General features: G+C 42.6%; 1 protein-coding gene across 1 annotated transcript; it reads left to right on the forward strand.

The window, feature by feature from the left end:
* The first annotated feature begins 8956 nt into the window (after positions 1–8956).
* Positions 8957–22111, forward strand: LOC129702653 (TLR adapter interacting with SLC15A4 on the lysosome-like). Its single transcript, XM_055644536.1, has 2 exons — positions 8957–12706; positions 19500–22111. Exon 2 carries the CDS (start codon positions 19502–19504, stop codon positions 20384–20386), a length of 885 nt encoding a protein of 294 aa, XP_055500511.1. The 5' UTR covers positions 8957–12706; positions 19500–19501; the 3' UTR covers positions 20387–22111.
* The last annotated feature ends 523 nt before the right edge of the window (positions 22112–22634 follow it).

The raw sequence follows: 22634 nt of genomic DNA on the forward strand, positions 1-22634 counted from the left end.
GATTGGCAGTTTCAATATTCCAAGCGTGGCCTGGCGAGATACTCAAGTGGCAAGTCAATGACGGTGCGACATATACCATGTTGGGATTTTTAGAACCAAAGATTCATACTGGGTTTATTATGATCCCTTGATATCAATGATGGCGACATTACCACCTTGGTTAGTTGGTACATAAGGTTCATATAGGCTTCTATATGACCCCTGTATAATTATTACCCCCAGTTGCTAGTCCCTCATGTTCTTATTAGTGGGAGGGTAGACCCCTAGGGTGCATGCTGTACTGGTATTGTATGGTCCCTGGTATAAACTGATAAGGCAGTTGCTAGTAATCTTAGCCAAACGGCCGAGCAGGATGGGATCTAATTTAATTTTATCCTTGAATGCTTTGTTAGTACAAACCCTTCATCTTTTGTGTGATGGCAGGAACCATACTTATGTTATTTCACTGTTGTTCCGTGGTGTGTTCATCTCTTCGGTTTCCGGTTCCTTGTCCATAGGGATGGTGTTGTTCGGGGTGGCACATTTTTCCAGGGGGCCCATTCTGGACCCTGGCCTGAAAAAAACAGAGCTTACCAGGGGTTGGCATGCGGGCCCCGAGCTTACACCAGTACTATTAGGTGGACACCTACAGGTGGACGCATAGAGGCACTGCTGCTGGTTTCGTGTGGTGCTCATTCCAGACCCTGCCCTCTAGATGCCGAATTTTGGATACTTCTCCAGTTTTTTAGGCTTGGTTTGATAACTTAGCCAGCTAGCAGGATCTGTGGTTGAGAGGTCGGCATTTACAGTCCTGTAATTTTTTAAGTTGAGGGCAGGTTTTATAACTTCCTAAGAAGTTGCGGAGGACTGCAAGCAGTAGGGTCAGGTGTTTTGCCATACTACCCTGTCCCTCTGAAATGAGCATGCAAAATGATAACCGATGTCAGGGATATCAAACGCATTTTAAGATATTTGGGTTTTAAAGCTATGCTCAATGTACCCCCCAATAACGGTGGGCACTTTGAGTAAATGCAATTTAGGGGAGGCGTGATGAATCCAACACCTCATGACTACCTGTCGGAGAGGTTTTTTGAAAAGACCAGGTAGTAAGCTGGCCATCAGTTGAGACTGAAAAGCCATCTCGCTAGTGGTGGAGCCACATAACGGCCACACCCAGCAGCTCCTCCTGATCCTGTACCTCAAGCATACTCCTGATAAACTTCAGCCAGTGACCCCTCTTCTTGACCAGTCCAGTCTGGTCCCCATCAATCCCTCGACAAGGGAGATGGCCAATGCTGTTAGGCACTGTAGTGGGAGTGTTAGCTCCCTTGGCGGACTTGCCCCTGCTCCTGAGGCAAGTCTCGCTGGAGTTTTTAGCTCCATGACCTTCCTCTGTCTTGGAGAAACAGACACTCTTGTTTCTTGTTTGAAGTGCTGATTCCATCTTCCGTGTCTGTCTCCAGCCTGAGGTTGGTCCTGACCTTGCTGTTAGAGGCTGTCTGCCGTTTTCCGGCGGCATTTCAGCGGTTCTCCGGCGGCGAGTCTCCTTGTCGGGAGCCTGCAGGGGTGCCGGTCGGTTTTTGAATTTCCCTCTAGTCCGCTGCTGTTGGTTAGACAGCTGTTTAGCGGACTGGGCATCAGCGCAGCACCCGTGTCTGTGGAGCGCAGCGTGTGCGGTCCCGTTGCCGCCTCTCCCGCCCCCCCCCACACTGTCGGCTCCTTCCCTGGAGTCGAACGGGGGCCGCTTCCCTCTGCTGCTTTGCTCCCCCTGGAGCAAAAACAAACGCAAAGTCGCTAGTTTAAACTGAAGGTAAGTACTTACCTAACGGCCCTTTCCTTCAGGCTTGTAGCGGGAGCGCCTGACTCCCGCTGCGTCGCTGTTGCCTGCGTGAACTCAATAACACGCATGCGTGCTGAGCAGGCTCTTCACGTAGTCACTCACGTGACTCCGAAGTAAAATCAGCAGTGCCAGTGCAGTTCCATCCTGTCTGATCCCTGTGTACTGCTCCACTGCTCCCTCTAGTGAAATATTAACAGTATTGATCTTCCAATACAGCTATAACTTCAACTGAAGTCTACAATGGGATTCACACTTGGTTATTTATGCTAAATCGATTGATTGGAAGATGCAGCTTAGCAACAGGCCCTACAGCTCACTGACCATCGATCATAACCTATTGGTCCTCTGTTATCCCACCCCACTTTCACATCCACTCCCTACAATTTGCGTCCATTGAAGACCTTATTGTTCCTAAACAGGGATCAAAGATGACTTACTTTTATCTGAAAACTCCTTTATTTTGAATAGTCATGGGCCACATATTCACAGGAGTTGGTGAAGAAGTTGAATTTCTTCAAGGAGGCTTCCATCAAAGATGACTTACTTTTATCTGTCAGCATAATCAATAGTTCCCATGACAGAGAGATCAAAATAGAGCATCTATTTCAGGAGCCTGTCAGTCATGCAAACAACACTACCCTGAATGAGAACAATATCCCTGAATGAGAACGCCGAGGACCTCAGTATCCAGGTTGGTCTGGGAAATGGCATTGACATTGGTTCGCTAACAATCCAGCAAATTGAGGATTTTCTGTTGCCAGTTTTGGTGGTAATTTTCCAGTGTTAATAGATGTTTGCTTAACTTAGTCCAGTTTTAAGAAGCATATCGGAAGACAGGAATCCCTGCTGCCTACGAGACAATCAGTTTTGTGTTGTCTGAGATTTCTTCCCAAGTACAATTTTCCTGCATCATGCATAGACTGTGCTGGTACAATTAAGGTGGTGGTGAATATCATTGGAGATGTGAGGTGGCTCCCAAGATAAGAGAAGTGGCCCATGGTTTCCAGAGTCTTGCTGTGAAACTTTGTTGCCAGAAGGCAGTGTGGTGCAGCAGGGGCTGCTTCAGAGGATCTTTCATTGAATATTACAGCGCAAAAATAGGCCCATTTGCCCACTTAGGTCCAGATTCCTCTACGCCTTTATTATCCATACTTGTCCAGATGCCTTAAATAATGTAAATTGTTTTGTTTCCCACCACCACACGATCTACATATTTACCACCGTTCATGTGAAGAACATACTCCTCAGATCTTTTTTTAAATTCTCCATTCCAAGCAACATTCCGGTGAAGCTTGTCTGCACTCTCCTACTGCCACCATGTCCTTCCTATAGTGTGGTGACCTGATTCGTACACAATGCTCGAAATTCGATCAAACCAATGTTTCGTACAACTGTAACATGATGCCCCCTGTATACTCATTGCCTCTGTCTATTAAGGCTAGTACATCAAATGCCTTCGTCACCAACCTATCCATGTGTGTCATCACTTTCAGAGAAGTACGGTGGGTGCACAGATGTCTCTCTATACATCAGTACTCCTTAGATCCCTGCCTTTTACTTTACAAGCCAAAACCGATTTTGACCTCTCGGAGCATATTACCTTACACTTCCCTGGATTAAATTCCATCTGCTAGCACTCTGCTCAACTGTCCTGCAGATGCATTTCTCACTGTGCCCTCATCAAACCTTCCTCCTTATTTACAATTCTATCAATATCTGTGTCATCTGCAAACCTACTGATCATACCACTTGCATTTTAATCCAAGTCAAGTGTAAATATTACAAACAATAAGGGTCCTAGCATTGATCGCAGCAGTCCATCACTTGTTACAGATTCACAGTCATTTTGGTAGTAGGAGTAAAGGTGTAGACTATTTTTTAATTCATAAATGGGAAGAGCAAAGGGACTTGGGAGTGCTGGTGCAGCATTCACAAAATGTTAATTTGCAAGTCAAATGGGTAGTAAGGAAGATAAATGCATTGCTAGCATTTATTTAGAGGGGACTAGAATATTAAAACAGAGATTGCTAAGGCTCCAGGCACTGGTCAAACTGCATCGAGTATTGTGAGCAGTTTTGGGCCCCGTCTCTGTTGAAGAGTGTGGCTGTACTAGAGAGGGTCCAGAGGAGATATACAAACACTTTTAAAATCTTTCCCCTGCACGGAGAACCCGACCTTTTCCCTGTCGGGTCTCCGTTGTCATTGGGGCTGCAACGTGGAGCGGCCTCCGGCAGGAACGACCTAGGGCTCCAGTCGCGGAGCTGCGGACCTATTCACCATCGTAGAGCTGGCCGAGTTCGGAGCGGGTGGAGCGGTGGTGGCGCGCTGCTGCGACCCGACCCCGGGGATTCGGAGGCTTACCGCAGGTCCGGTGGACAGTGACACCGGGAGCCCGTGGGTCCCTGGTGGGAGACCGCTTTTCGGGGCTTCCGCAACGGCGACTTCACCCGCCCGAGTAGCGGGGTCGAGGAGTACCTGGAGCGGGGCCTTACATCATCGCCCGGCGCGGCTTCAACGGCTGCGGGACTTTGCTAGCGCCCGCCGGGGGCTCCAACAACAAGACCCGGAGCAGGGCCTTGCATCACCCGGCGCGGCGTTAATGGCCGCGGGACAATTGCCATCGCCCACCGGGGGCTTTGACTCTGACATCGGGAGGGGAATGGGGAGTGCAGGGGAAGATACGACATCGGTGATGGATGGGTAAATTGTGTTGTGTCTTGGGTCTTTTTTTCTTGGGGAGTTTCATTTGAGCAGGGGTGACAAATAAATTGATATTGTGTATTGATGGAGGGAAGATAAGGGAAAGATAGATCAGACATGATTGAATTTTTATGGGACTTTCTGCCTATCGGGGGGATTTTTGATTTAATTATGTTTCAGCCTTTCCTGCCAAAAATGTACTACCCTACTTTGCTTTCCGTTTGCCTCCGTCTGCGATTACATTTTGTTTTTAGGCCTATCGCGGTGATCTGCAGATGGCAGGCCTCCAACTTGACGACCTAGACCTCAAGGCTGAACCAATTGCGGAGGTTACTATGGAGATTTACAGAGCCAGTTAAAATAACAAAAATTGAAGTATTATTACCAACTGTGGCTGAATTTGCAGTCCCTTTATTCCTTTATTCCTGCTGGCCAGACTTTGGGGCCAGTAGGTTCCCATTGAACAGCAGCTGGAGTAATAGCAGTATCAGGAGATTAGTGCTATCGGGGCTGTGGTTTGCAGTGCATCCCAACTGCGACCGACCTCAAGGCTGCGGAGGCAGAGCCAGGACTTACCAACGCGAGGCTGGCCGACTTCGGGGCCAACTTCCGAACCGACTTTGGAGCCTCGGAGGCTCGGCCGCGGGCCAGTGGACGACAACATCGGGAGCTCGAGTTCTGTTTTCTGGAGCTCCCGCAACAACAGCTGCGTCTGCTGGACTGGAGGACGGCAGCTTCGGCAGCTTCGACCGCCCCGGGCCGCGGAGTTTGAACCGGCCCGTTTGCGGAGCTCGGATTCAGCCGCGGGACTTACCTACCATCACCCGGCGGGGTCACAACATCGGAGGCTTGGATTGCCTCAGCGCAGAGGGAGAGCAAGGAGGGAAGAGCCAATGACTTTGGGACTTTAAACTGTGCTGAGTGTTTGTTATTTATTCTATGTTATGACTGCAGGCTAAACCATTTTGTTGCACTGAAAAGTGCAATGACAATAAATTGAATCAAATCCAATCACCGACTAAGTGGAGCCTGAGAAGCTTGAAGGGGTTTCCAAAATATTCCCTCATGTTAGAAATATGACATCAGTAATATTATCTGGGAGAAATTGCATCAATTGCAAAATTGAATGAGCCATCTCAGGTACAATCTCAGGTGCAGATTGGAGCTTAAAGCTCCAGACAACAGCAGGCGCTCATTCACCCTATAGTGCAGGCACTGAAAGATAATGCAAACAGTAATTAATTTAAGCTGGTTGATTTCAGCCATCTTAATGAATTGGATTTGGGTACCTTGCACTGTCAGTTATAAACAATATGGTAAATCCAAGTGTAAGAAGAAACTGGTTTCCACTGATGCTGCTTTACACTGAAGATAGACACAAAATTTAGGAGTAACTCAGCGGGCCCGGCAGCATCTCTGGAGAAAAGGAATAGGTGACATTTTGAATCGTGACCCTTCTTCAGTGATCATTAAAGAAGAGTGGTTAACGATTCAGAAAATATTTTGATAAATTGGCATCTTTACACATTTATCTTGTTTTTTTTTTCAGTTTTTAATGAACATGGGTGGGAAGGAAGAGTAAAGGAGTCTCTTCATTTGCATTGCTCTTGTCATCAGTTTGAAAAAAATAAATGGGATATATTGGTTATATTCCTTTTTTAAATTATCCACATAGGAAGTTCTGCTGATAATATTGTCAGCAGCTAACTCCTGGCGCTTTGGCAAACATTGATAACTGAATGTGTAGGAGGGAACTGCAGATACTGGTGTACACCGAAGATAGACACAAAATGCTGGAGTAACTCAGCGGGACAGTTAGCATCTCTGGAGAGAAGGAATGGGTGTCTGAAAAAGGTCTCCGCCCCAAATCGTGACCCATTCCTTCTATCCAGAGATGCTGCCTGTCCTGCTGAGTTACTCCAGCATTTTGTGTCTAGATAACTAAATATTTTAACATATATAAACATACTTACATAAAACAAAAATTAAGTTACAACATAATTAGAACATTACAAGAACTGTTTAAAAAACCATTTGCACTGTTAAGGCAAGAATAATGTGATAATCCTCAACAATTAAAGCTTCTTTCTATGTCTCTTCACATTGGTGTGCAATAAGGTTTGTTAAGAACTGTATTAGGCCATTAGCTTTCTGGCTAAGCAATGCAAGATGTTAGTTTCTCAGATATTTTACCATCCTATAGGGCCTGTCCCACTTAAGCGACCTTTTTGGCGACTGCCGGCACCCGTTATAGGTCGCCGAAAATGTTCAACATGTTGAAAATTCAGCAGCGACCAGAAAGACGCTATGACTCTCTGGGTGACTAGGAGACCTCACACGACCATACAGGCGACCCCAGGTGAGGGGGGTCACCAGAGGGCATATCGCCAAGGGGTCGCCTGTTTGGTCGTGAGAGGTTGCCAGAGGTCGCCTGTATGGTCGTGAGAGGTCTCCTAGTCACCCAAAGAGTCGTAACGTCTTTCTGGTCACCGCTGAATTTTCAACATGTTGAAAAGTCAAACAGAGAGTTGTGATTGTGTGCAATTCTCTGCCTCAGAGGGATGTGGAGGCTGGTTCTCTGGATGCTTTCAAGAGAGAGTTAGATAGAGCTCTCAGGGATAGCGGAGTTAAGGGATATGGAGAGAAGGCAGGAACGGGGTACTGATTGTGGATGATCAGTCATGATCACATTGAATAGCGGTGCTGGCTCGAAGGGCCGATTGGCCTACTCCTGCAAATATTGTCTATTGTCTATTATCATAAGATGACCCAATCATCCCTGGGATCATTCATTCAAACCTCCTCTGGACTCTCTCCAATGCCAGCACATCCTTCCACAGATATGGTGCCTCCTCACTATTGGTATTTCTCCTAGATATCTTCCAAGGGAGTAAAACATAAAAATAATAATGTTCCCAGCTTCTTGTGGCTTAACTTTCATCAATAGCAGACAGTATTTGCATAGCTTATTTTAATATAATAACATGTCTTTAGAATTCTCACAGGTTACTATCAAGCATTAATTTATAGCCATTATAACCCAGGTGGCAAAAAGTACTAGATCAAGTAGATTGGCTTGAAAGAAATATATTTTAATGGGAAAGTAAAGATGTCAAGAGGAGAGAGGAAGTTCCAGAACATCGCCTTTGGAATAATCTTACTGCTATAATTAATAATAATAATAATAATAATATCTTTTATTGTCATTGCACGTCAGTGCAACGAGATTTAGTATGTAGCTCCAACCGATGAAAAAGAAAAGTAAAATAAATAAATAAGCTGTGTGTCGTGACCATCTGAGGGAGACAGTCCAGGGGGGGTGGGGGGCACTCAGCAGGGCCGGTTCAGAGCCGCTATAGCTCTTGGAATAAAGCTGTTTCTGAGTCTGGAGGTACGGGCGTAGAAGGCCTTGTAACGTCTGCCGCAGGGAAGTAGTTCGAACAGACCGTTACAGGGGTGTGATGAGTCTTTATGGATACCTCCCTGAGGCACCGTGTGTGGTAGATGCCCTCCAAGGCTGGTAGCTCTGTCCCAATGATCCTCTGCGCTCTGTGGACGACGCGCTGAAGAGCTCTCCTCTCCGCCTCCGTGCAGCTGAGATACCACACAGAGATACCATACGTTAATATGCTCTCTGTGGTGCAGCGGTAAAATGATGTCAGCAGCTGTTGGGGCAGCCCAGTCTTTTTTAATGTCCTCAGGAAGAACAGTCGTTGCTGTGCCTTCTTGACCAGCGCAGCAGTGTTGGTGGACCATGTGAGGTCCTCTGAAATGTGAGTGCCCAGAAACGTAAAGCTGGACACTCTCTCCACACTTTCCCCGTAAATGGAGATTGGGGCGTATTCTCCATTATGGGACCTCCTGAAGTTAATAATCAGCTCCTTGGTCTTGGAGGTGTTTAGTGACAAGTTGTTACGTGTGCACCAGTCCGCCAGGTTCTGCACCTCCGCCCTGTATTTTGTTTCATAACCGTTGGTGATCAGCCCAATCACTGTTGTGAATTAATCATCTACTTAGGGCTACTGGAGATCTAGTTCAGTTTAGAGATGCAGCATGGAAATAGGCCCTTTGACCCATCATGTCCCTGCTGACCATGGATCACCCCTTCACTCTAGTTGCATGCGAACCCATTCCCTACAAACTAGGGAACAGTTTACAGAGTCCAATTAACCAACAATCGTGCATGTCTTTGGGATAGAAACATAGAAACATAGAAATTAGGTGCAGGAGTAGGCCATTCGGCCCTTCGAGCCTGCACCGCCATTCAATATGATCATGGCTGATCAACCAACTCAGTATCCCGTACCTGCCTTCTCTCCATACCCTCTGATCCCCTTAGCCACAAGGGCCACGTGGGAGGAAACTGGAACACCCGGAAGTCACACAGGAAGAACTTGCAAATTTCACACAGACAGCACACGAAGATAGACACAAAAAGCTGGAGTAACTCAGCGGGACAGGCAGCATCTCTGGAGAGGAATGGGTGACGTTGCGGGTCGAGACCCTTCTTCAGAATGGTTAGGGATAAGGGAAATGAGAGACAGACGATTATGTGGAGAGATAAAGAACAATGAATGAAAGATATGCAAAAAAAAGTAACGATAATAAAGGAAACAGGCCATTGTTAGCTGTTTGTAGGGTGTAAATGAGAAGCTACTGTGACTTGGGTGGGGGAGGGATAGATAGAGGGAATGCCAGGGCCACCTGAAGTGAGAAAAATCAACTGAGAGGCAGCACCCGAGGTCAGGATTGAACCCGTGTCTCTGGCACTGTGAGGCAGCAGCTCTGTCAGCTGTGGCATTCTGGTCTGATTAACACTGGAATTAAACAAGGGGTCAGAATCGGAGGCGTGCACACACTTTGGAGACTGCAAAGATTGGGGTTATGGAGTATTTTGAAAGCATGATAATTATAAAATTGTGATTAGAGCAGGACTTGCTACAAGATAGAAAATTCTATGAGCTCCAGTAACAAGTTCCTGTTGATAGCCCATCATTTGGCTATGTATGGGTATAGTACCAGTTCAGTTTACTTCAATGCAAACCATGGATGTGTCGATTTTTACTTTCTGCCAAGTGCCAGTGTCACATGTTTGTTACAAAATGTCTGAGCACATACTGACATCCATCTGCACATTTTTTAGCTGAAATATCTACAAAACCTTTCTTAGGAAATGCTAACACTTGGGCCTTATGTAGAATAGAAAGCCTTGAAATAGCTTAGAAATCTGGGATGTCAAGGATAGACACAAATCTATCTTTGTGTTGGAGTAACTCAGCGAGTCAGGTAAACCCTCCAATTTATTTGCTCAATATTACCATACTTTGCGTCTTTCACTTGAATGTAACCTAAATACCACACAGGGAATAAACCATGTTTTATTTCTACAACCTATCATGATATTGAGGTAAATAGCAAGTTATGTGAGGCTTTTAAGATGTAACATTATGAGAATATTAGATTTCACTTCCTCAATAAATGGTTCACCTGCTTAGATTTAGTTTTACAAACATACTTCTATTTCATTTTCTGCCACAAGTCCAAATGAAGAAGCATTCAGTTTTGGGTTCTTATTTCTCAGTTAACCATTTTTCTCTTTCACATCCTTTCGGTGAATTTAAATCAGTTTCCAGCTCTGTATTGAGCCCTAAATGTGGTCACACTATTTACCAGGTGCAAAGGCTTAAGGGTTTCCATTGTCCAAATGTGGTTATGAGCAGCACGGTAATATGGACGACTAATCCTAAGTTTCATGTTTTTAAATGTTTTTTACATGACATCTGAATCTAAAACTCTGAGATGCAGAAATTCCCCTGCATTCTTCAGACATTAGAGGTACAGCGCGGAAACAGGTCCTTCGGCTCAACGAGTCCGTGCCAACCAGTGATCACCCTGTACACTAACACTATCCTATAAACTAGAGATAATTTACAACTTTTACCAAAGTTAATTAACCTACAAACCTATATTGTCTTTGGCGTGTGGGAGGAAACCAGAGCACCCAGAGAAAACCCATGCCGTCACAGTGAGAATGTACAAACTCCGTACAGACAGCACCTGTACTCAGGATCGAACCTGGGTCTCTGGCGCTGTAAGGCAGCAATTCTACCGCTGCATCTCGGTGCTGCACACCAAACGAGCATTTTAATTGGGTGCAATGAGAGTTTTGCCCCTGCCGCAGACTTTGGTTGCATATGAGGACAGTGCGTAAGATTTGGGGAAAACATTAGGGTCTGCAGTAATGTGCGAATGGATGTTAGATCTCAGATCTAGGACTCTGTATATTTCCCGGTGGGAATGGGAAGGACCAGAACAGTACGTGTGGGAAGATCTGGTTGGGAGAGTTACAAATTGGGTATTTATGTATTGTATATTTGATCTGTTTGGATAGCATGCAAAACAAAACTTTCCACTGTACCTCGGTACACATGACACTAATAATCATAAACCTAAACATGCAAATATTTGAGGAATTTACTTGACAGTACACAATATACATAATGATGTGAGGGATATGTAGTTGTCCTGGCAGTAGGTTAAGTCTTAGTCTAACCATATAACCATATAACCATATAACAATTACAGCATGGAAACAGGCCATCTCGACCCTTCTAGTCCGTGCCGAACACGTATTCTCCCCTAGTCCCATATACCTGCACTCAGACCATAACCCTCCATTCCTTTCCCGTCCATATAACTATCCAATTTATTTTTAAATGATAAAAACGAACCTGCCTCCACCACCTTCACTGGAAGCTCATTCCACACAGCCAACACTCTCTGAGTAAAGAAGTTCCCCCTCATGTTATCCCTAAACTTCTGTCCCTTCATTCTCAAGTCATGTCCCCTTGTTTGAATGTTCCCTACTCTCAGTGGGAAAAGTGCCCTTCAAATCTCTAACAGGAGCTCTTTATGGGGGAATGAAGTCACCTTGTGCATATGTGGCAGAAATGATGTCAGGTCTCAAGAGTGACTTAAAAAATGATTGTTTTATTCTATAGAAAAAAACACAGTTGCTAAATGAATGATAAACAGCATTTTATGGTTGCATTTCTATCCCATATTATTTTAACTGCTCACAGATTTAGTTAAAAATATGATCAATATTAATTGAATAAGGGCCTCAACTAATAGGGAGTGCAGGGAAGGTAAATTGGTGAAGATCAGAAAAATTCACAGCAAATATATTTACCGTGGGTGTCCTTAGATTGAGGAACCATTGAGCCAGAGACAGTAAGTGATGACACAAGTGAGTTGTGAGGAACAAACTTAGAGGTTAGAGGAACCGGAATAAATGTGAGTGTTATGAAGGGATAAAGGTTCATTATTGATATTTATTGGCTCTGGAATTGAGAAAGAATCATAGAAATATGAAAAGCTTGACGAAATGACAATAAAATAATATTGGGCAACTTTAGTCTTCATATAAACTATTCCATCAGGCCCTGGAGATGTATCTACCTTAGTACTCTGCAAGAGTCTCAACACCATCTCCTTCTTCATCCCAAACTGGCTTTGCATATTAATATACCCCACATTTATCTCACTGTCCTGCTCCTTGGTGAATACAGATGCAACGCACTTGTTTACTACCTCAGCTGCATCTGACTCCAGGCACAAATTCCCTCCTTTATCCCCGAGCAGTCCTACTTTTTCTCTGGTTTTTAATGTATGTATAAAAAGTCTTGGGTCTTTTTTTTAATCTCGCCAATTATATTTCATGTGCCCTTTTGGCCTTTCCATTTGGCTGCTTTTATATTCTTCAAAGGCCTTGTCTGATTTCACCTTCCCAAACCTTACAGCCACTTCATTTTTCTTTTTGACAAAATTTATAACCTCTTTGCCATCCTTGCCAACCTTAGTCTTCCTTCTTTCTGGAACATGCTGGACCTGAACTCAGATCAGCTGACCTTTATGTGACTCCCACATATCAAACATGGCCTTAACCTATAACAATTGGGCCCAACTTACTCTCCCATGTACTTGCCTAATAATGCTCTCATCTGCCTACCCCAGTTCAGTCATATCTCTTTAAGATGTTACCCTGAAAAATGTGCAGCAGTTAACGTTCCGGCTAACTTCCTCTTTTTGAATATATTTATCAATAACTGAAGCTTCAACTTCCTCTCTGAGGTTTGCCTCTGTGGAACAACTCTATTACGTAAAAATACTTAGCTCAACCTGAAGGTAAGCGAATAACTTCATTTTTCTGAACAGTTTAAATATGTTTAGTTTAGTTTATTTATTGTCATCTCCACCAAGGTGCAGTGAAAAGCTTTTGTTGCATGCTAACCAGGCAGCAGAAAGACAATACATGATTACAATCGAGCCATTCTCAGTGTATAGATACATGCTGAAGGGAATATCGTGACTAACGTTAAGTGCAAGATAAAGAAAATAAAGCCTGATCAATGAGAGTCCGAGGGTCTCCAATGTGGTAGATAGTAGTTCAGGACTGCTCTCTAGTTGTGGTAGGATAATTCAGTTGCAAACTATCCTTTAGTTTTCTGGATGGGACTCATTGATGAACAATTGAAAAAAGTATTCATATTCGCACTATTTTATTAAACAATGTCAGCTATCTTGCATTGCCAATGCAAATGCAACAAATGCCTCATATCTATACCTGACATTTTTTGCATGAGTACTGTGAAATAGCAATCAGTAACTTCATAATTTCTGTGTTTGTGGATTCTACACTGAAAGCACAGACTAACAAGGAGACAAACTCCCAAACCCATGGTCCTGCTGCAAACAGTTCAGTTGCAATGAATGGGAAACTTGACACACAGTTATTTAATCTTTAAACATAACCAAGTTTTTTTTAAAGCTTACATCTTGTTACAGATTTATCATATAATGTTTAGAATTGCTCCCATTTTTATAGAGGTATTTCTGTGGCGAGAGTCTCTTTTGGAAATTTAGAATCCAGCAGGCATTCTCAATCTGTGGCAAATATTTTGAACCCAAGTAGTGTACTTCCCACTGCACAAATCAATTCTGAAAAGCATCATACAAGTCAAGAGTGTTTTTATTGCCATATATCCTGAGACAGAACAATTAAATTCTTACTTGCAGCAGCACGATTAATATGTAAACATAGTACTCAGTAGGCACCTTAATAGTCTATATAACAAAACATTCATATATAAAAAGAAATATAGTGCACAGCCAAAAACAATGCCCCCAAAACCCTAATTGTACAATTGATCTGAAATGTGATATATCCTTAAAGAATTAAAAACCTTAACGATTGACGTATTCTCATGCCAACGTAGTAATTTTAGGCGGGGATTTAGGTGAAAGTCTTCCAAATTGCCAGTAATGGAACGGGGGCAAATATCTCCACTTGAACTAACCCGCTGAAGAACTCAGTATTTTTCAATTGGACTTTTATCACAGAACAGAGAGGAAATCATTTAAAGAAAGGTATCTGATACATGAGAGAGTCCTTTAAATAAAATGCAATATGCTGCAGTATTATTTTATTGCATTTTGGCTTGATTGAAAATTAAAATATTTCACTTTTTTTCCATTTCACAAAGTAATTTATTTGGTATGCTTTAAATTTGATTGTAGCATTTGGTTTTAAGTTTAAACAGTTGGCAATCTGTTGCAATTCTAAATTGGAGTGTGACACGTTGCTGCAAATCAACATTGGTCCCATTGCTGAATCGTGAACTATTTTCATTGGCCATCCAGGATATTAGGGCACTGAACACTTACTGAATTATCCCACACAGAATGTAGCCAGTGACTAAAAGGCTAGATATTAAGATTAGTCCTGCTCATGGTTCTTCAGTGATTGCAAGTTAAAAAAATAATTTGTATCAAAAATAACAACAACTTGAACTGAAAGAGAGTTGTCCCGAACTTTATAAACTTCTAACTAGTCTGATAGCTTGTAAATATCACCCATGTTGAGCAGAAGCATTGCTGGTGACAATGGTTCTTCTCCTGGGAAATATGCCTGTACAGGTGAAGGCACAAAGTATACTGAAGAAGCTTGAGTATCAATTTTTCCATTTACTGTATCTTCAGACCCCTTGAGTTGGTATGCACTAGATGGACCATAATAGGATTTTGACTCCTGAGTTACTGAGTTATACTCTGGCAATGTTCAGGATATTACTATTCATGGACCTAGCGAGAGAACATGTAATAAGATATTGGCGTAAAGAAAAAGATGTGCAACTACTTCTGTGATTAACATATATTAACCCATTGGGAGTCAGGTTCAACATTCATCAGGTTAATGTACAAGCTATAGATGGAGCATGTGCACATTTATAAAATCAAACTCACAATATGCAGACCTTCAGGGAGCAGTGCTAGGACAATTGTGGTTGAGAATGTAGGTGGACTGATGAGTAGGTTTGCTAACAGTTAGCTTGGGCGAGCTGAGCCAAAGGTCCATTTCAAAGCTGTACAATATCACTTTATCAATGACGTAAAAAAAGTATTTATTTATTTTACATTATAAAAATCAGTGTTTTTTCCGCCCACTATCATGGCATCAAATTACTATGATAATGACTTTGTTGCAATGTATATACCTAGTTCTTAGAAATCAATAAAAGTAGATGCCTTCAATATGGTTTTAAATGGAAATATTTATTTAAGGAATCTCAAGGGCAGGCATAGGGAAGGAGGTTTACATATTAAACATCTTCCAACAGATACATTTAAGTTTAATATTGAAAGAGTATTTGACTGGATTATGGCAGGGGGAATGTAAAACAGAGGCAATAAGAATTTCAATAAATCTCTGACTGACAAGCAGCTATCAACTAAAATCCAACTTCACATCTTCATTGAACTGGTACCGAGGCAAACTGCTGGACTTTCTTGATTCCTGAAAATTAAACTGTGCTGTTACTGTAGTGAATTAATTTATACGAAAGAGATTATGTTAGGTTAATTTAATTATCTCAATCAAAGTTAATTTTTCTCTGAAGACTTTTGCAAAATGGCTCCTACCTTCCATGTACAATGCAAATCACTCATCTTAATGGTACTTTGTTACATTTAGTAAAGATACATGATTCCCGAATGTTCCGTCCTCACTATAATTAGCAAGTAATTGTAATATATAAAATACACTTTAATGATTAAATTAATGACAAATTTGAAAGAAATGAAACTGGTGAAAGCATTAGTTTATATTTCAGGGAGACACAGCTATACAGCAAGCAAACTGACCCTTTGGCCCACCAAATATACCTTGACCCAAGCACCTATTTTGACACTGATCCTCCCCAACTCATTTCAATCTCCACATATTCCCATCAATTCCCTCTAAGTTCTATCACTCATCCACACACTCTTTTCAGTGAACCCACCAACCCATGTGTTCAGGTCTTGAGAGGAAACTAGAGGATTTGGGAGGGGCCCAACAGTCACTGGGAGAATATGTAAACTTTGCACAGACAGCCCTGGGTCAGGACTGAACCCAGATCACTGGTGCTTTGAATGAATGAATGAATACTTTATTATCATATGTGACAAGTCACAGTGAAATTCTTTGCTTGCATACCTAGGTATGCAAATGGTCGCCACCTCAAGACGCTGACAAAGTTTCCAAAGTATACACAGTATCTGTGCCAGGTCCCCCTTTGTTCTCCCCCTCCCTACCCCACCACTCACGGCACCACCCCCCCCCTCCCCCCCATCGCTGGGTCCTCCATTGTCCATTGTTCTCCCCCTCCCTCAAGGTGGTTCCCTCCATGCCGTGTCCTTCATTGTTCCTTGAGACAGCAGCTCGACCAGCAACACCCTTTCCTTTTATGTTTTTACTTAATTTTGTGAAATTACAAACTTTGCAATGTTCAGTTGTGCTGCAAACTCAGACAACATTCTATTACTTCATCAATTTCTTGTGTGCCAATCAACATCATCGGGTTATTTGTTCATGAGGGGCATCATATCTAAGCCAGCCCTGTATTCATGCAATATTTAGATTTCAGAATCCATCACAGGACATCAATACTGGACATCATCTTTCTCCAGTCCGGAACTGATGAAGCCAAATTTAAGAACTCGCCAACAGTCACTGTCATCAATAGAAAACGTTACCAAACTGGAGACCTACCAGTTCTTATGGTTTACAAATTTCCTGAATAATCTATTACCCAGCAAATGATTAGGAGAGTGTAGTCTGATTTTCTGAATGTTCAGGTCAGTGGGAAACACTGGAATGTCTTTGAACTTAAGAAAGTCGAGAACAAAGTCTCAGCTGACACTTGAACATGCTGCTGAGTTATGAGGGAGTGTTGCCGTGCTGGGTGCCATTATTCAGATGAGAGTAGTAAGTGACATCTTTCTGCTAATTCGATGAAGAGTTGGGAAGTTCTCATCCGGTGGCCGAGCCAATGATTCTCCACTAACACCAAAGCAAAGATTAAGTATACACGGCTGCAGTTTTGTTTATGGCACCATGCTGTATGCAAACTGCCTGTCACATTTCATTTTTCAACAAAGGCTGCACAAGAGAAAAGTGTAACAGCAGATTTTTATATCGTTCAAGTGATTACTCCCTGTAGCCGCTAAATGGACTACGTGGTTAAGGGGAATGTCTTTGTACGCATGCAAACTCTCCGTCGGGGACCTTCAGAGCTTCTTCACAGATAAATCTTCAAAACACAGTCCTGTTGATTAATAAATTCTTTATTGTTGATGAAAAACATTAAGGTACATCCAGATTTTTCCGTCTCGTACACTATAATCTTCATCGAACTCCAGCATATCGCTTTAAACATTAGAAAACTCCTCATGTCTCCGTTACACTTCGCATGGTCAAAGAGTGAACCTTCCCCATGCTCGTCCAAAACTAAACTGAAAACTAAGCTTCTATGCAAGAAACTTAGTTCCCAACATGCCGTAAAATATATCATAAATCCCACCCACAATATAACGGGCAGTCTAAAATGTAAAGACACATGCCATAGTTAATGACACACAAAACAAGCTAAATGGCCACTACAAAAAGTACTTCATTTGCTGAAAAGTATTTCAGGATGTCCTGATTTTCGGAAGAAAATACAGTATATCAAATGTATTTATCATAGTTTCTACTAAATTCACCGTGCATAGAATAGAACACACTTCCTCTATGAGGCCTCACTTCCTTCTCTCCAATTGCAGTTTGTAAGTTTTATTTGTCTGTCATCAGAAATATTGTGATTTTCTTTTCAAACATTGGGGAAGAAATTATATAGGAAGGAACTACAGATACTGGTTTACACCTAAAATAGACACAAAATGCTGGAGTAACTCTGTGGGTCATGCAGCATATATGGAGAAAAAGAATAGGTGCCGTTTCAGGTCGTAACCCTTCTTCAGACAGAGTCAAGGGAGAGGGAAACTAGAGGCATGAAAAGGTTCAGAATAAATTAGAGCTGGCACCAATGATCAAGGAAAGGTGGAGCTCACAATGGTCCATCATTGGCTGTGGAAAAGATGATAACAGAGGGATACATGGATGCGAACAGTAGAACTAGCAGGATGACCAGGGTGGGGGAGAATGCAGAGAGAGGGAAAGCAGGGGCTGAAACTAGGGAAATCAACATTCATACCATGGGGTTGTAAGCTACCTGTGAAATATGGGGTGCTGTTTCTCCAATTTGCATGTTCCTCCAAGAAATTGTATTTGTTGAGGTAGTGTGAGAATATTGGCAAACTGTTGGAACATAGGTTAGAAGCAATGTAAAAATGGTCATTCAACCCTTTGAGTCTCGTCAGCCATTCAAATCTATAATGAGTGATCTTATATCTCAATGCTGCATCCTTTGGTCCATGCCCCTGTAATCCTTGACCTCTTGTGTCTCAAAATATCGTCCCACTTAAATATGGACAGCAAATTGACTTGCATAGCCTTCGATGGTCGAGAATTCCACGGGTTCTCCTTGCCTCAAAATTGTACAGGTTGCAATTAGATCTTCTTTCATACTTCTAAACAGTCATGCATAAAGGCCAAGTTGAGTTAATCTTTCTTCATACTCCAGTCCTGCCATCACGTGCACCAGTTAGGTAAGAGCACTCGATTGCAAGTATATTTTTTATTAGGTGAAGAGGCCAAACCGGCATATAATATTCCCTGGGGATGGAATATATTTGGGTGGCCCAGTGACACAATGGTACTGCTGCCTTACATGCCGGAAACCCGGATTTGATCCTGACTACGGGAAATGTCTATATGGAGCTTATCCGTTCTCCCTGTGACCGCGCGGGTTTCCTCCGGGTGCTCCGGTTTCTTCCCACGTTCCAAATATGTGTAGGTTTGTAGGTTAATTGGCTTCAGTAAATTGTCCCTGGTTAGTTGGATAGAACTAGTGTACGGGTGATTGCTGGTCAGCGTGGACTCAGTGCGGGCTGAGAGCCTGTTTCCACGCTGCATCTCGACACTATACCAAACTATGTGGTCTTACAAAGCCCCATATAACTTTAGTAAGACATCCTGATGCCTCGACTGCTGTTCCTTGCAATGAAGATCAACATATCATTTCTACCCATACTTCATAACTGTTTGCCTCACCTGCATATTTAATGTCAGTGACAGATATACAAAGGCGTCAAAGTCATCGACATTTCCCAGTCTTTCATGCTTTAAAATAACTTTGGCCCACCGAGTCCGTGCTGACCTGCAATTACCCAAACATTAGCTCTATCCAACTCATTAGGGACAACTTACAGAAGCCAATTAATCTACAAACTTGCATGCCTTTGTAATGTGGGAGGAATCCGGAGCACCCAGAGATAACCCATACAGTCAGTCACAGGGAGAGCGTACAAACTCCATGTTCAGGACAGAAGTACATACAGGTGCTATGAGGCAACAACTTTACCGTTGCGCCCCCTTGTGCCACCCAGGTTTAGGGTTATAGTCCAATGCAAAATATCTGCCTTAAGTTTGCATTCAGCTTGCAAGATTGCATCCGCACATCAAGTGTGATTTACTTTTATCCTTATTGCTTCCCAACAGGGATGTTAAGTGAAGGCTTCATCTGCGGAATTCCTTACTGGAAAGAATACCAAAGGGAAAGCAGGAGTGAGCAGAGTCAACCAAGGTATGATGACATGTCACATGAGTTGAGGTCAGTCAATGACCTTCTGGAGTGCCCTCATTCTGATTCATCAAATGCGGCTCTGTCACTTCTTGAAAGGTGCAAGTCCTTCGGCAGATCATTCAGATCGAGTGGACGGGAAAAGAAGGTGACACCATTGTTACAGGTCTCCAAGGTGACTCCCATTCCCAGGCAGGCATCTCTGGTTGTGGACATCCCAGGAAGTTCTGGTGTGAGCAACAAGGATACCTATTTTGTCCCCTCCTGTTGCAAAAGCATTTGTGACAATTACAATGACCTGCAGATCGCTGGAGATCACGTCTTGCCAATTGATTCAGAGACGTCAGGCCTGACATCCCAAAGCAGCCATGAAGCAAATATGGGTCCATTCTTGTATTCGCTGGAAATTCCTTCGTCAGAGTCTCCTAAACTGTCGGAGTTGACAAACAAGCCATCCAATGGTGACACATCTTGTTGGCGCAGCAGCAGTGCTAAATACAAAAGCATCATCCAACACTCTCAACCCCTCACCAACTCGGTCCTCAACGACTATCTCGAGCAGAAGGTTCTCGAACTCTACAAGCAGTACATAATGGACAGCATGGTGAACAGTGCATCACCAACAAAAATAATGGAATCAGAGCTGATAATGAACAACGTTGACCAAATTAGCATGCAGATATCACGAGAGCAGAACATGGAAACTACCAAAGCCAAGGACATTGTTATCAACTGCCTGCTGCGACTTGCAAGTGAAATTCAATCAAATGAGTTTAGTACGCCAAATTTACAGATATCTTCATGAATAAAACCAGATTTCAAAATTACTGGGTGATCAAGGTTGTAAATGCAAGTTCTTAAAATGTATAATTAAGTTTGGACATAATTCCTACCTGTAGATTACTCCCTTGTTATAACGTTTTCTCTGATTATTAACCCAATCCATAAATCCAAGCCCCCTGAAGATAAATCACCATCCTCTAATGACATTAACAAAATCCTTCTAGTTGCCACACTTCTTGCAATCAGTGACCACTCCCTCCAGGAGTAGAGATGCTTATGACCCAATCTACAGCCCAGCAGTATGAACATTGACTTCTCCAACTTCAAGTAGCCCTTGCTTTCCCTCTCTCTCCAACCCCTCTCCCCTCCGACCAGTCTCTGACTACATTTTATCTCTGTACCGCCCACTCCCCTCACCCATTCCTCTCCAGAGTTGCTGCCTGTCCTGCTGACTTAATCCAGCTTTTTGTGCCTACTCGTGGAAAACCCTGATGCAGGGCCTCGACCCAAATGGCCAACCGTACCTCAGCCTCCACAGATGCTGCCTCTCTCGCTGAGTTCCTCCAGCAGTTTTGTTTGGTACTCCATATTAGAGCATCCACATCCACAGTGTCTTGCTTCTCCAGTTAAGTCCATGCCTGGTGTAACAGCAGGCAGCTGATAACTGGCAGCCGGAGCCCATCCACTGCTTTTGTTTTCTCAGTCATTGCCAGTGTGAAATTTCTACTCTCTCTGCAAACTGCTGGAATCCACACAGCTCAAATTTAGCAAGTTCTCCATCGCAGTAGCACAAAATAGCAATGACAGCATCCTAGCAAAGTGAAATGTTTTTGCCACCAGTTTGTGATATTATTACTAAGGCCTTAGTGTCTCCTGGAAAGAATTACATTTGGGCTGATTCCCTCATGTTTCTCACTTATTCTAGACAACAATGCAATATGTCATGTCAGGCATTGGAGGAAGGGGGCAATCTTGGCTTGGAGATACTGGACAAAGAATAGTTAGACATTTTATAGCTGAGACCAAATGTCCATTGGAGCTATTAAAATAATTGCTTCTTTTTTAATTGTATGATCTATTCAGCAACTATTGACCATTAAATTGAACATTGCATTGACTGCATTGACCACTGATAAGGAACCTACAGCAGAAACTGCATTTAATTTGCAAAATAATTATCACATGGTAAATGACTTGCAACGTGGCCTGAACAAAAAATGACCTGGAATGTAACTATCTGTACATGTCTTGTGATTTAAGTAAATATGATCATCCAAATCACTTGCAGTTGTAGTGAAAATGCCTTGCTTCAAATCACCCTTGGTTTTACTGGGAGTTGATTATTGCTGCCTGCACAAATTTTTTAAATTGGAAATGGCGATATGCCGTACAGTGCAGTACAATCACACTCTCTAAATGATGCAGCATCTGGTTTGTTCTATTCTGACAACAATCATTAATGCTTATTCTGACCATGCACAGAAATTAAAACAGTACCTTTTGATTGTGAATGTTTTTCAGCTAATCATACACCTACTGTGTTGAAATTATGCTTCATATTTCAAATTAAATACATGATTTTCAGATGAATTAAATCTTGGATTTCATAAATGTTATATTTCTGTTTTGATTTTATGAAAAAATATATATTTTTTGCTATTAGCTGTGTACACTTGTGATATGATATGGGCTGTGGAATAAAGACATTTCATGTGATTTGAAAGCACATGTTTTCAGTGACAATGGATGCTTCCTCTTGAACAACACAATATATAAAATCAAAGGCAAGAAATATTCAGAACAAAGTATGAAAAATCTAGGGACTGGTGGACTGGATGTGGTTACTAACAACTCTGTTGTTTGAACAATAGTTACTGTTAAGTTGAGAAATGTGTGAAGAGAGGGCCATATTTATCACATGGACTCTCCCCCATCACCTTCCACCCATATCCCTCCCTCTGGTTTTATTTTTCATTCCTCTTCCCTACTTATCTAATTTCCTTTTGTCACCATTTCATCCGTAGTCTTCGTCACTTACTCCACCCATCTGCCAATAAAATCCCTCAACTGCAACCACCTATCCTCTTTCCCTATCAAACTGTACAACTCTTCCCTCTTCTGTAGACTGACTCCCATTCCCCACCCAACCCTCCCCCTCTCCAATCTTTGTACATCCCCAATCTTGGCCTTTCCATTCATCACTTTAATTTCATGTTTCATGTATCTTGTTGTGTTTTATGACCAAATTTCCCTCCTGGGATAAAACAATG

The sequence above is a fragment of the Leucoraja erinacea genome, chromosome 13, assembly GCF_028641065.1.
Source record: "Leucoraja erinacea ecotype New England chromosome 13, Leri_hhj_1, whole genome shotgun sequence".
In the NCBI taxonomy this organism is placed as follows: domain Eukaryota; kingdom Metazoa; phylum Chordata; class Chondrichthyes; order Rajiformes; family Rajidae; genus Leucoraja; species Leucoraja erinaceus.

Coding starts and splice junctions, on each gene's coding strand:
- LOC129702653 (XM_055644536.1), top strand. CDS start 19,502: ATGTTAAGTGAAGGCTTCATCTGCGGAATTCCTTACTGGAAAGAATAC.